General features: G+C 41.4%; 1 protein-coding gene across 3 annotated transcripts in view; it reads right to left on the bottom strand.

Moving 5' to 3' along the window:
- Positions 1–438: 438 nt before the first annotated feature.
- PACSIN2 (protein kinase C and casein kinase substrate in neurons 2) overlaps positions 439–12,862 on the bottom strand; it is a 50,523-nt gene continuing 38,099 nt past the window's right edge. The window contains exons 8-11 of one of the 3 annotated variants that reach the window (XM_083440834.1): positions 10,092–10,213; positions 5,569–5,682; positions 4,831–5,027; positions 439–2,593 (exon numbers count right to left, since the gene is read on the bottom strand). In XM_083440834.1, the coding sequence (XP_083296960.1) occupies positions 2,481–2,593; positions 4,831–5,027; positions 5,569–5,682; positions 10,092–10,213 (546 nt within the window). In that variant the 3' untranslated portion in view covers positions 439–2,480. Of the gene's footprint in view, positions 2,594–4,830; positions 5,028–5,568; positions 5,686–10,091; positions 10,214–12,862 lie in introns of all 3 variants that reach the window. The other 2 variants (XM_083440833.1, XM_083440835.1) reach the window with 2 other exon arrangements.

Raw genomic sequence — 12,862 nt, forward strand, 5'->3', positions numbered from 1 at the left:
TTCTGTAATAGCGCCTTGACTTATTTTCACCCCTGTCCAAAACCAAACCTTTTAGGGGAACTGATTTGTTGTTGTTCAGCATTCCTTTATTCAGCATTTGTTTTATCTATCTTCATGCCTGAACATAAATACATTTTGTTCTACGCTTGCCTAGCGTAATGGGTCTGCACTTTGCCTATTCTGTATTTTGAGCATTTCTTCCAAAGTATATTTGACTCCTTTTGTAGGCATACTTTGATAGCTGGAGGACAGGACTGTAACTTTCTTCAGTCTCATGTCAGCCAAAATCATGTGTGCATTGCTGGGACAAATAGTACTTCTACTTATCATTATGCATATACCAAACAGTAATTTTTGACTATTTATCTCAAAGTGCAACAAACAGAAAATACAGCACTTTCAGTAAAGAGAGAGAGAGAGAAGTACTTTCACAGTAAATTTGTGTTCAGCATATTTAAGATTTTATTATTTTTAAAATAGTGTGCTATACAGAAAAATACTCCAGACTTATTTTTCACCAGTTGTGGCAAATCTACTGTTCATGAACAATTATGCTGGAATATTATGATGGCAGCGATCCAATACTGAACCTTATACAATTGAACTTCATATGTTAATAAATATATTGATCTCCAAAAGCAAATGTAATACCAGGAGCACTTACAGCATTTTAATTGCCAAAAAGTTATTTCAATTACAGTGTAGTTCCCTAAAATAGCATTTCTACTTATCGGATAAGATTTAGATTTTCTATAAAGCAACTTGTTCCAACGTGTTCACAATCCAGCTATTTGATCTCCTACAAATGTATACAATTTCACGCTTTTACAGTTGATTTGCAATTTCAAACAAGTAGATTTTACAGTGTTCTGCTACAATAATCCACGGTGGGGCTACTGCGAGTTTATATTTGGAGCCACGATTCTACCTACAGATATTAATATTAGGATGCAACTACTATGTTCATCTTATTTGAGAATCAAAGTCACATAATACTTAGGCCTCACTCCAGTGTACTGTGGATGCAGGGCCCACAGAAGGAGCCCAGGAACGCATAGAGGAAGACTGGTCTTCTCCCTCCCTCCCGCCCCCCCCCCCAGTGTGCCAGGCCTTTACAAGGAGTGGGAATCTTGTGCGTACCTTGCAACTCCCCATGCAGCCCTCATTCCTCCACCTCCATCAAGGAAAGTGAGATTGGGGTGGACAGGGACGTATTATGTGTGCATGCAGGGCTCTTCCTCCTGAAATCACTCCATATGGAAGAGGGTCAAAACTGGGCTCCTATATCCTTATGACAATCCCCCCCCCCCCAGCTACTACATCCACAGTGCACTGGGTTGAGCAGCTGATCTACTTTATGTTTAAATGAGTAAGCACTGTCAAAGCACAATTTAAATATGTTATAATTTAAATGGCTTGCTCTAAAGATGCAATGTCCCACTGACATGGATAGCAAACTCACATTTACTACTGCTGGACTCCACCTTAAATCTAATGCATAGACAATAGGCTGGCTAATTAGGATATGCTCTTTAAACATTTGAATATCAAATTATATATACACATATGCACAACTTAAAGAGCATCTCAATAAAAAAAAGCATTAATCTATTTTACAGTCTTTTGCTTGAAAAAATAATCTTCGTAGACGTTTCCAAATTGCACAAAATCATTAACATCTTGCAAAATGTAAATTTCTCAGCAAGAATACGATGGAAACAGGTTTAAATATTATACTTTTAGAAATCCACTTGGAAGTCGTAATTTGGAAAATTCATGTTTCTGGTGCCAAAATGCATCAATGGCATTCCAGAAACCCAAACTAACATTTGCAGATAGTATGCTACAATGTTATGTAACAGACCCAATTTGGCATTTTACACCATTAAGGCATGCTAATAACATGGAAAAGTTAACAGTACAATGTAAACTGAGGAATAATCAAATTCATAACTTAAGTAGTAGTAGATGAACCAGGCACGAAAAGATGGCAGGCTACATAGTCTTTAAATTAAAAAAATGCATCTTTCAAATATTGCTAAGAACAGATAAAAAAATTGCAATTATAAAAACAAGTTGCAATTTATTGCAAATTATTATAGGTCACTTAAAAGAAGTGATTTAAGCAAGAATCAATGCAAGCTACCACCCAGAAAACTGGGACTGAGGCAGCAGCAAATTTCAAAATATACATAAGGCATGATAAAACAGTAAATTGGCAATAAGTTCTAAGAATATCATTTTCTTGCCAACTAAATTTCCACTCTGGCCTGGTTATTTTGTGCTGTGCATAAGCTGCCAACCTTTCCCAGTTTCGGTCTGAATTGTTATCTTGTCCCCTGGGAACACATATTTCAATCCATCATTCATTTGCATTAAAGGAAATATATACAATTTCAACACATTTCTGTTCTCTTCATGGCGGGCCACCAACTGCATACCGACTGACAATTACTACAGCACTTCTATACAATTCTTTGTCACTGGATTGCCTCAACATAGTTTGCGGGATAGAGTCCAACTTGTCCATTGTCCAAGCGGCCTTTGCACCAACCCTGTTCATCTTCATCTTCTATTTTAGTTAGCTCTTCCCCTGTGAGGAGAGAAAGTAATTTCAGAACCCCCAAAATAGCTACTCCCCTGGAGTGTTTCAGGAAAATGGGTCTTCCCATCGCAGTTACAGTACTGCCTCTTCGCCCCAATAAGCATCAGAGTATTAGAAATCTGGGTTTTATTACACTGCTCCTCCCATCCCTTCAAAAATAGTAATAATCAAAGCATCCATTGAAGCACCATGTTAACTGGATAAAAAACACCAGATATCATCATTTATTATTATTATTATTATTATTATTATTATTATTATTATTATTTATTGATTTTATAAACTGCCTTATACCTGCTGGTCTCAGGGAATCAGGGATATCAGGGAAATTAGTTGCTACCAGTTCTGAGTGCAGGGCCAGCTAGGCAGACAAAGCTGTATAAGACAGTGGTCTTGGGGGGGGGGGGGGGAGGGTTTTGAATTTTTTAGGCAAATATTTTTAGGGAAATGTTTCTGGACAGCCTGGGATAAGAAGGTTGCAGAGCAGGTTTAAATCCCCTAGAAAAAAGGAGCTCTCCAAACTGGGTGAATGGGCAGTATAATAGCAAATGTAATTAAAAGTAAACAAGTCCCATTGGGGCAAAAAATCCTAATGTCACATATACACCCATGGGGTACGAAGTGGCAGTGACTGACCAGGATCAGGAAGCGCTACTAAGATTTTGGTCCTGTGTGCCGCAGCTGTAAAAAGGTGAATACCATGGAACGGGACTGAAAACAAAACTGACAATATCATAATGCCGTTATACAGCAAATGCACTTTGACTACTGGCATTTAATCTGATAAAGGATACTGTAGAAGTGAAAAGGGTTCAGAAATGGGCAACCAAAATGATCCCTTGTGAGGAAAGCTTAAAACATTTGGGAGCTTTGTGTTAGGGAAAGGACGAGTAATGAAGGACATGATAGAGGTACAGTGGTACCTCGGGTTAAGAACTTAATTCGGTCCGGAGGTCCGTTCTTAACCTGAAACTGTTCTTAACCTGAGACACCACTTTAGCTAATGGGGCCTCCCGCTCCACCGCCCGATTTCTGTTCTCGTCCTGAAGCAAAGTTCTTAATCCGAGGTACCCTTTCTGGGTTAGCAGAGTCTGTAACCTGAAGCGTCTGTAACCCGGGGTACCATGTATATCAGATTACCGTATTTTTCGCCCTATACGACGCACCGGCCCATAGCATGCACCTAGTTTTTTGGGGGGGAAATCAAGGAAAAAATTTTTATTTCCCCCCAGGTTTGCGCAGCCATCCCCAAGCTAGAAGAGGGAGACGGAGCGCTCAGTCTCCCTCTTCTGCCTTCAGGGACAGCCTCTCTAGCCTCCATGGGGCAGCGGCTTGACCCGCTGTCCCCCGAGCTTGTGGGGCTGGCGATGGGGAGAAGCAAGCTTGCTTCTTCCCCCCCCTCCCCCGCCAGCCTCCAGATCAGGTCCGGGAATAGCGGGGTGGCGGCGCTGCGCCTCCCCGCTGTCCCCCGAGCTTGTGGGCTGCAGGCTGCTGCCCGCAAGACTTGCGAGCCCGCGGGACCTCCCGCCGGGCTTGCAAGGCTTGCGGATAGCTTCCTGAAGCCTGGAGAGCGAGAGGGGTCGGTGCGCACTGCCCCCTCTCGCTCTCCAGGCTTCAGTGAAAGCCTGTATTCGCCCCATAGGACGCACACACATTTCCCCTTCATTTTTGGAGGGGAAAAAGTGCGTCCTATAGGGCGAAAAATACGGTATGTATGGGGTGGAGAAAGTTTTCTTTCTCTTTCTTATACTACTAGAACTTGCGGTCATTCCATGAAGCAGAAGGGGGGGAGATTCAAAATGGAATACTTCTTCACACCACAAAAACTAGGGAATTTGGTTCCACAAATTGTAGTGTTGTCCACAAACTTGGATGGGTTTAATTTGGCGATCAGCCCAATTCATGAGGGTAAAGGATACCAAGGCTAACATTGTACCTTCCCTGTCAGAGGCAATATCCCAAGTGTGAGGGAGGCTGCCTCCCAGTTCTGCTTGCAGGCGCTCCTTAGGCATCTGGTTGGCCACTGTGAGAACAGAATGCTGGACTGGATGGGTCCTTGGTCTGATCCTGCAGCCAGGCTCTTATGGTCTTAGAGATGCTTGTGGCTGGCATTGACTCTTACGTACCTTTGCCATTTGCTATTCTGTTTCAGGCAGCAAAATGTTTTGGGCCAATCCTGCCTTGCATCTTTTTAGGGCAGGGAAAAAAAAGAAAAGGGTATTTACCAGTCTTGAAACTGAGTTCATCAAGCTCTTGACCTTCATAGTCATACAATGCCCGTACTCTAACTTCCATCGTAGGGGATGTATCCTCATCAAATGGATTTGTTTCTGCTGGAGCATCATTAGATGAGAAAGGATTGTTGGTCTCCTCATCGGACCAGTCCGCAGAGTAACTTTGGTTTTTCTCTGAGCTGCTAACACTAAACACACGGAAAAATTACGTTAGCTTCCCTGATACAAGTAGCTTGGCAAGAGGTGGAATATCAATTCTAGATATCCCACCCCCTGCCAAGCTACTTCTGGGCACCTGCTTAGCAAGGCTGTGCTTTGCCCCTTCTCACATCACAGTGCCCTTAGAGACAATAAGAGTGAACATAGAGGTTATGGACCACCAAGAGAAACATCAAGGCCAACATGTTCATTTGAGGGAAAAACATGAAACGGTGAGAAAGGGGAGGGGGGAACACCTAGTGAGCACAGCCAGTAGCAAAGATCCAGCAGTAGTTTCAAAGCACATGACCACAGTTAATATTTGTGGAACCAGTGAAGGAAAACCAACCAGAAAACAAAACAGTGACAGAGCATTGGGAGGTTAGTCGGTCGGGTTTGCAACAAAATAACCGTTCAACAAGGACTTCATGCATTGTGCAACATAAGGCTTTTGTAGAAACCCGGAGTTGGAAACCCTGGATAGGAAAAGTGTAAGTATAAAAAACAGTTTGAAAACCGTCTTTCACCAACTTTTTGATTTTATTGTCCTCCTTTTCACTGACAGTACTTCCAGTATCCTCTTCATCTTCAAAGGGATTGTAACTTGACTGAACTGACTGCACTGTGTCACCCGGAACACTAACACTGCTATTTGGGAGAAAAAAATCATGAAGGTGACCCTGCCATTTCACGGAGTCAATATACATGCAATTAAGAACAGAGCCATGCACATCCTTCTCTTTGGATGGCTTACCTTCCCAACACTTACTTAAAACGGAAACACGTCTCCCCTTCTGCCAAAGTCATTTCCATTTTATTTCGCTACAGAGACCAGTGGAGTAGCGTGGGGGGTGCAGGGAGGGCCGGCCGCACCGGGCGCAACATCTGGGGGGAGGGGGGGGCGCTCGCACTCGCAGCTCTCTGAGTGCTAAAATCCACAGGTTAGGTGGCGCAAATTACTTGCCTTGCCCTGGGTGCTGACAACCCACGCTACGCCACTGACACAGACACTTCAGATTCAGTGTCACAAGTGTCTGACCTGCCACTATAGAAGCCAGCCTAGGATCCCAGTTTCAAGCTGGTTTCTGAGCATATAATGCTTAGCAATAAGAATGGATACATTGATTCTGATTCACATCAAATCGTAGTTTGCGCTAGCCAGGGAAGTATGGAGTGCACAACGTGGGCCGTGCGCTCCCAATCAGTCTTGATAGCAAGGACTCTAAAAAGTACAGCAATTAATACCATTTTAAAGGTTACAATGCATGTTTACATTCTGAAGTCACTTACCAATCAGACAAGCCCATCTTGCGGAAAATGAGAAAAAATTAACATTAAAACCAAAAGATGAACAAATAAAACAAACTATCAAAGCGTTACGAACACAATTTTCTATGTTGGTGAATCAGGAAGTAGAATGGAAAATAAAACTTATGGCTGTCCTGACTTCCTGTTGGCTGCAGGGGCCATTTCGGACGCGGATTTAGCCTCTTGGGGAAAATCCGAGCTTTAGCAGAAGACTGGAGCTTCACAAGGGCACTGTGAGCTCCGGTAAAAAACCCAAAAGGGAGTTTTGGGTGCTGCGGACCCAGCGGCACCCCTGGCGTATCTCCCCAAAGGCAGACGGACCCGTAAAAAGGTTTGGAAACCTGAGGGGATGGAGGCGCGGGTGCAAGGGGTCTACCCGCTACTTCTGCTGAGTGAAGCCTCTAGTTCCAATGGCAAAAGGCAGCTGATTTCCCGACATTAAAAGATAACCCGAAGGCAAGTGGAGAAAATTTGGACTTATTTGGCAAAAGAAGGAATTCGGAGAGCTTTGAGACGCAAACAGGGAGTCCGTCTCACTGCTGACGAGAAAATGGCGCAGTAAGTTTTCTACTACAATATTGAAAGTATATCAGTGCTTTAGCTACAAACGGAGACAAGTGGATATAATAGCTAACCCCCGTCAGCCCTTTGGGGAAGGGGGGAAATAGCTATATAAAGACACTCAGAAGAATTGAAAGTTTGTTTCAGTGTTGCAACAAAAAGTTACGGGATTAAGAAACCGCCTGAAAGCACTGAGGGGGAGAAACCCTGCCGGCTTTGCCGAAAGTGACTGGTTAATGGAAATGGAAAGAGACTAACAAATCAGCATTCTGCCGCTATAATTTCCCAAAGGGCTTGAATAAGAGACTTGCCCGTGGAATTTACTTTTTATTTCTGGACGCGCAATATTTGTTGCTTGATCCTGACGCATTGGGAGACGCGGCTTTAAATCTGAGGGAATCTCACTCCTAAATAATGATTACAAATTATTCGTCAGTATATTGGCAGATAGACTTAAAGATGTATTGGGAGAGGAGATTGGAAAGAACCAAACTGGATTTCTATCTGGTAGACAGATGAAGGACAATGTTAGAAATATAATTGATATAATGGAATATCTGGACTCCAGGAGAGACAAACAAGAAGCCCTAATGTTTCTGGATGCTGAAAAAGCATTTGATAATGTGTCTTGGCATTTTATGAAAAGAAATTTAGAATTTATGGATATCGGTGAAAAAAATTTAAATGGTATTTCGGCTATTTATTCAGAACAATATGCTAAATTGATAATTAATAATAACCTCACAGACAAAATTGAGAAAACAAAGGGAACCAGACAGGGGTGCCCGCTATCGCCATTGTTATTTATAACAATACTAGAGGTCCTGTTGAAGAAAATAGAAGCAACAAAAGAAATAAAGGGGATTGATGTAGCCTCAAAAGAATTTAAGTATAAGGCCTTTGCCGATGACGTTGTTTTGACTTTAGAACAACCTATGTCCAGTGCAATAGAAGCTTTGAAGAAGATTGAAGAGTATGGGCAATTAGCAGGCTTTAAGCTCAACAAAAATAAGACAAAAATATTAAGTAAAAATTTGGACAGTAAAGAAATAGGAGAACTGCAACAAAAGACAGGCATGTCGATAGAAAAAAAGTTAAAATACCTAGGAGTCTGGCTCACATCTAAGAACATAAACCTCTTTAAAGACAACTATGAAAAGGTGTGGAATGAAGTGAAGAGAGATCTGGAGATATGGACGAGAATGAAATTATCAATGATGGGTAGAATTTCAGCTATCAAAATGAACGTGTTACCAAGACTGTTGTTTTTATTTCAGACAATTCTGGTTATCAATGGAACAAAACAATTTAATGTACAGCAAAGAAGATTGTTCAATTTTATCTGGCAGGGGGAAAAGCCAAGAATTAAGTATAAAATATTGACAGATGCAAAAGAAAGAGGCGGTTTTCCCCTGCCAGATCTAAAAATTTACTATGAGGCGGCATGTTTTTGTTGGTTGAGGGAATGGATAACCTTAGATAATTCAGATATATTGGATTTGGAGGGATTTGACAACAGATTCGGGTGGCACGCCTACCTGTGGTATGATAAGGTCAGAATGCACAGAGGGTTTTTGAATCATACTATTAGAAAATCATTGTATGAGGTATGGAGCAGACATAAAACATTATTGGAACGGAAAACTCTGAGGTGGCACTCTGGGCCCTTTTACCTTGCCCTTTCCCCATTTCACATCCCTCACCACCAGCTCAGCTCTAGGCCTCCTTGAGAGCTTTTGCTTGGCCGGAATGTGCCCTTGAAATGTGCTAAACCCTCTGGGTGGAGAGTTTTGTCTGCAGAAACCTGATGTGTAACTGCAACATAGCCTAGAGTCCCACAGGCCCACCCCCACCCCATGAAGACTGCTTATGAAGAAACACAACCCTTGAGCTAAAAAAAAGAAGGAAAAAGATTCACTACTCCTTATCTATTACCTCAACCGGTCAAACTTTAACTACAAAAATCCCAGAACAACAAATCCCAGTAACAGATGCTACCTTTCAAAGCTGTACTAAAAGTTCTTTAAAGCTTGTGTTATTCCGCAGCTATACCTAGTTCTAAGCAATCTCACAAGTGAATGACCAACGCCAAATTTCTCATAAAAGGTCTTCTGTATAGGCATTAAGGAGACTATAGAAGGGGTGGGGAGCTTGTTTAAACACCAGTGTTCAACTTCTTCATGGACTACCTTCCAGGACCCACAGGCAATGCTGTACCTTTGTACAGTAGATTACATTCCAGCCATACCAGAGTAAAGGTTTCCACATTCACCTTGTCCATCCAGGCAAGCAAGAGGCATTAATGGCCTTCAATGACACATGTCAGGCAGGCCAGAACATCCAAGTTGGGCACAAAGCACAGCTAGTAAGGGACGTGGCCAGGGGAGCAGCCTGAGGGTCAGAGGGGCCCCAGGCCTGAGGTTCTCTATCCCTGGATTAGAGCTTTGTAAACTATATGCATTAAGATACTAGGATCTCCAATTAAACAGACCTGTAGTTAGGAAGCATAGAAGGAGGACCCAGCTTTTGAGCGGGGGAATGTATTTTGTCAGGGCATACAACTTCCTGCTAGCTACTGCTCTGACTCAATATAAAACTTACCTCCATCTGTTTTCAACAAGGCCAAATGTTGAATCGATTTGTTGCAAGTCTGTTCTTTTCCACAGATTACTACTTATTTGCCTTATTCTGGAATCTAATCAAAAATTTTAAGACTCCGCTGTTTAGTTTGGTTGACAAACTGACTGCCAAAACAAGTCCCATTTATTTACTTAGATTTTAAATGAATGTATGCCTACTTCTCTACAGTTCTGATGGGACATTAATTCCAACCCAACTTTAGCAAGAGACTGAGAGTAGGGTTCTGGATCTCCTACCCACGTTTCGAACAAATCAGAAAAAGCATGCTTTCCAGAATGTGGTGACTTCCTGGCTCGGGGAAGTTAGAGATGTTTTCAAGATATCAACCTTCCAGGGTCAATAAAAATCCCATATTCAATCTACTGCAACAGCTCCCAGTTCAGTCAGTCATTCACTTCTTCACATAGTAAAGGAGCTCCTTATGGGGAAATAGGTCTGAATAAAGCCTAATTTTCCAAAACTACATATTTCCAGTATAATCCAAAGTACGACCATTTGATACTTAGCAATTAGTGCTAGAAGATAATGGGCTCATGATCATGTACCTGCTGTTTTTGTTGTGCTGTGGAACTGGTTCTGTCTGGCTAATACCCGTCAGGGTTACCCCATCTGCCGCTTTCTTCTTCTCTCTTCTACTAAGAGTGCGATTCAGATCAGCTGACCAGTCCTAGAAAATGTAAGTGAGAAAAGGCGTTTTGCATCAGCTTATTTCCAGAGACCAAGCCCCATTCTTGGGTCAAAGGGGCAATGCCCTTTGTGTGTCTTAACCCTGATTCTAGTCTTAAGTCATTAATATCTGTATTATAGCTAATAATAACTGAGGGGGTTATTGCCTTTGCTTGTTATTATGGTATGTATTTTTGAGGTTTTATATTGTTAACCACCCTGTGATCTTTGGGTGAAGGGTGGGATAAAAAGAACAACAACAACAACCCTGCCAACCTTAGCCTGGAGATATTCATTGTCAGGGAACATAAACTGGCAAAATCTAGCAAACAAGGACAAAATGCCTTTGCCCCATGCTCCCGCTGACACAAGCATTGCAATGTCCCACTCCATACTGTGGCTTGGGAATCCCTGGAATTGCTAAAACTTAATATTCAGCTCAGTCAAGGCAACACTGTGTTGCTGCCCAATTGGCTATGGAGAGTAAAGTTTAAGAGTCCTTACAAGTAGCACTGTAGCATAATAAACCACCTTAAGGAAATCCTTCTGTTAAGGTCATTTCAGGACTACTTCACTCTTTGGAGAGCCCTTGTTTCCTAAACTATAACTGACGTTAAATGCCTGAAATCAGATGAATCCAGGGCTGCCTTGCGAGGAGGCACTCTGCTCAGTCAGCTTTTCAAATTCCCAGCCCATTTTTGTACCTCTGAATTTTGAGCAATTTCAGAGGGTTTGGCTGGGATAAATATAGTCTGACTATAGCTTTGGGTGGATTTTCTGCATCCCTACACTCAGTAAAGTCTCACTGTGGTCAAGGAAAATCTTCCCTTTCAACCTCTTGGATCTTACCCTGACACTAGCAATTCTCTGTTTCAGATAGAGCAGAAGGAAGCGAAGATCTAACCCAGTTTTCTGATCATCAGTGTGTCTGTGCAGCACTTTGCAATGGTAAACCGCGCTCAAAAGGGCTTGCAGCTTTCCAGCTTCTACCGCTGCGTGTCCCTCTTTCCTCACACTTAATGCCAAAGCTCCACTATGCAGCCTTCTCTGAATCAGTGCTGCCTTATTTTTCATCCCTCTCCACACCTCCCAACTCTGGGACACTTTTTCTGGGTGCCTTGGCAGAAAGGCAGTATATAATTAAATATGAGCTAACCTAGCTTTTTGTTTTACTTTCTCAACTTTCTAGCTTCTGGAAAAACTTTGATCTCACAGCTGTTGCTTCCTTCAAACTACCTTAATTCAAATTATTTATTAAATCCTTGGATGAAATTAAAATTCCTTAACTGAAAATTGTTTCTAAGTAGCAAGGAAAATTACGTACACAGGAAGTAACCATTCACAAAAAAGCTGAAAATTGTACAAATAGCTCGTGTCATTTGACATGTTTTCATGACCATTTAGGCAGTCTGAGAATTAGCCGTAAGTAAATCTGGAAAAAAAACTTACTTCATCCTTGTTGCATGAAAAATAAACAAACAATATTTGTTAGGACAGCATTTTATTTTAAGCATTTTAAAGCCTGACATTCATTTAAAAAAAGAAGAAGCTTCCAGCTTAGAGTTTAAAGCAAAAAATTTAAATGCAAACAAATTAGAACAGTAGAACCGATGGGAAAACAAGCTATAACATCTATAACATGTAATTTCCATTTTGGATAGTGCTTCACAATTGCATACCCAACACAGAATACATACAGAACATATAGTAGTATAATTTATAGCACAGTTCTCAGAGTGTTTACTCAGAAGTAGGCCTGATTGTATTCAGTGGAGTTTACTCTGGGTAAGTGTGCAAAAGATTGAAGCCTTAAGTTTAAATGCATTTTCCAGCTTTATTCCATCAGGAAGAAGAATACTAGAAATACTGAAGAGTATTTTATCAATCCAGCTGATTTTTAATAATGTTTTAAACATTGGTTTACTTTTGTAATCCGCCCTGGGGCCTTAGGGCAAAGGTGGGTAATAAATTATAATAGTTTCAAAATGCAATTTCTAAAATGCAATTGTGGTCGAGTCCAGGCAAGATAAATCCATAGTTCTCCTGCCAGAAATGTAAATATCTGCAACTACATAACCTTCCTACAACAGTCTTTTTTAAAAATTAGCATAAAGCAATGTTAAATTGCCATTTGCATATTATCTAGCTCACAATGAAAAAACATTACCAAGGCAGCAATAATTTGCTAATATTATCCTGATAGCACATGGCAGCACTTTGATTTCTTATATGCTTTTTTCCACATAGGGTCTTTGGTAAAAAGATCTGGTTTAGCTTACACTGAATGCTGTAATGCATTTGTATTGGAAGCCATTTAAAAAGGACATAGATTTCACACCTCTTTAAAACAAAACAGCAACATGAGGATAATATTTAACTTATTTCATCCCTAGTGTATTCTTCCAAACAAGAACATGAGCCAAACATGATCAAGATTCCGAAGGAGAATCTCTCAACTGGCTAAGTCACAACCTGAACCATAAAACTGCTGGTTAATTCTGGATACAGAAACGTTACAACGGCGGTTGCCTTCTGCCCACCAGTCCCTCCTATGGTACCTGGCAAATGTCCAGTAATCATTATGTCAAAATTGCTATTCTTACTCAGTTCCTCTTTGCACTAGGGTAGCCTCTCGTACACTGAACATAGA

The sequence above is a fragment of the Podarcis tiliguerta genome (genome assembly GCF_965153285.1).
Source record: "Podarcis tiliguerta genome assembly, chromosome: 5".
NCBI classification, from domain to species: Eukaryota; Metazoa; Chordata; class Lepidosauria; order Squamata; family Lacertidae; genus Podarcis; species Podarcis tiliguerta.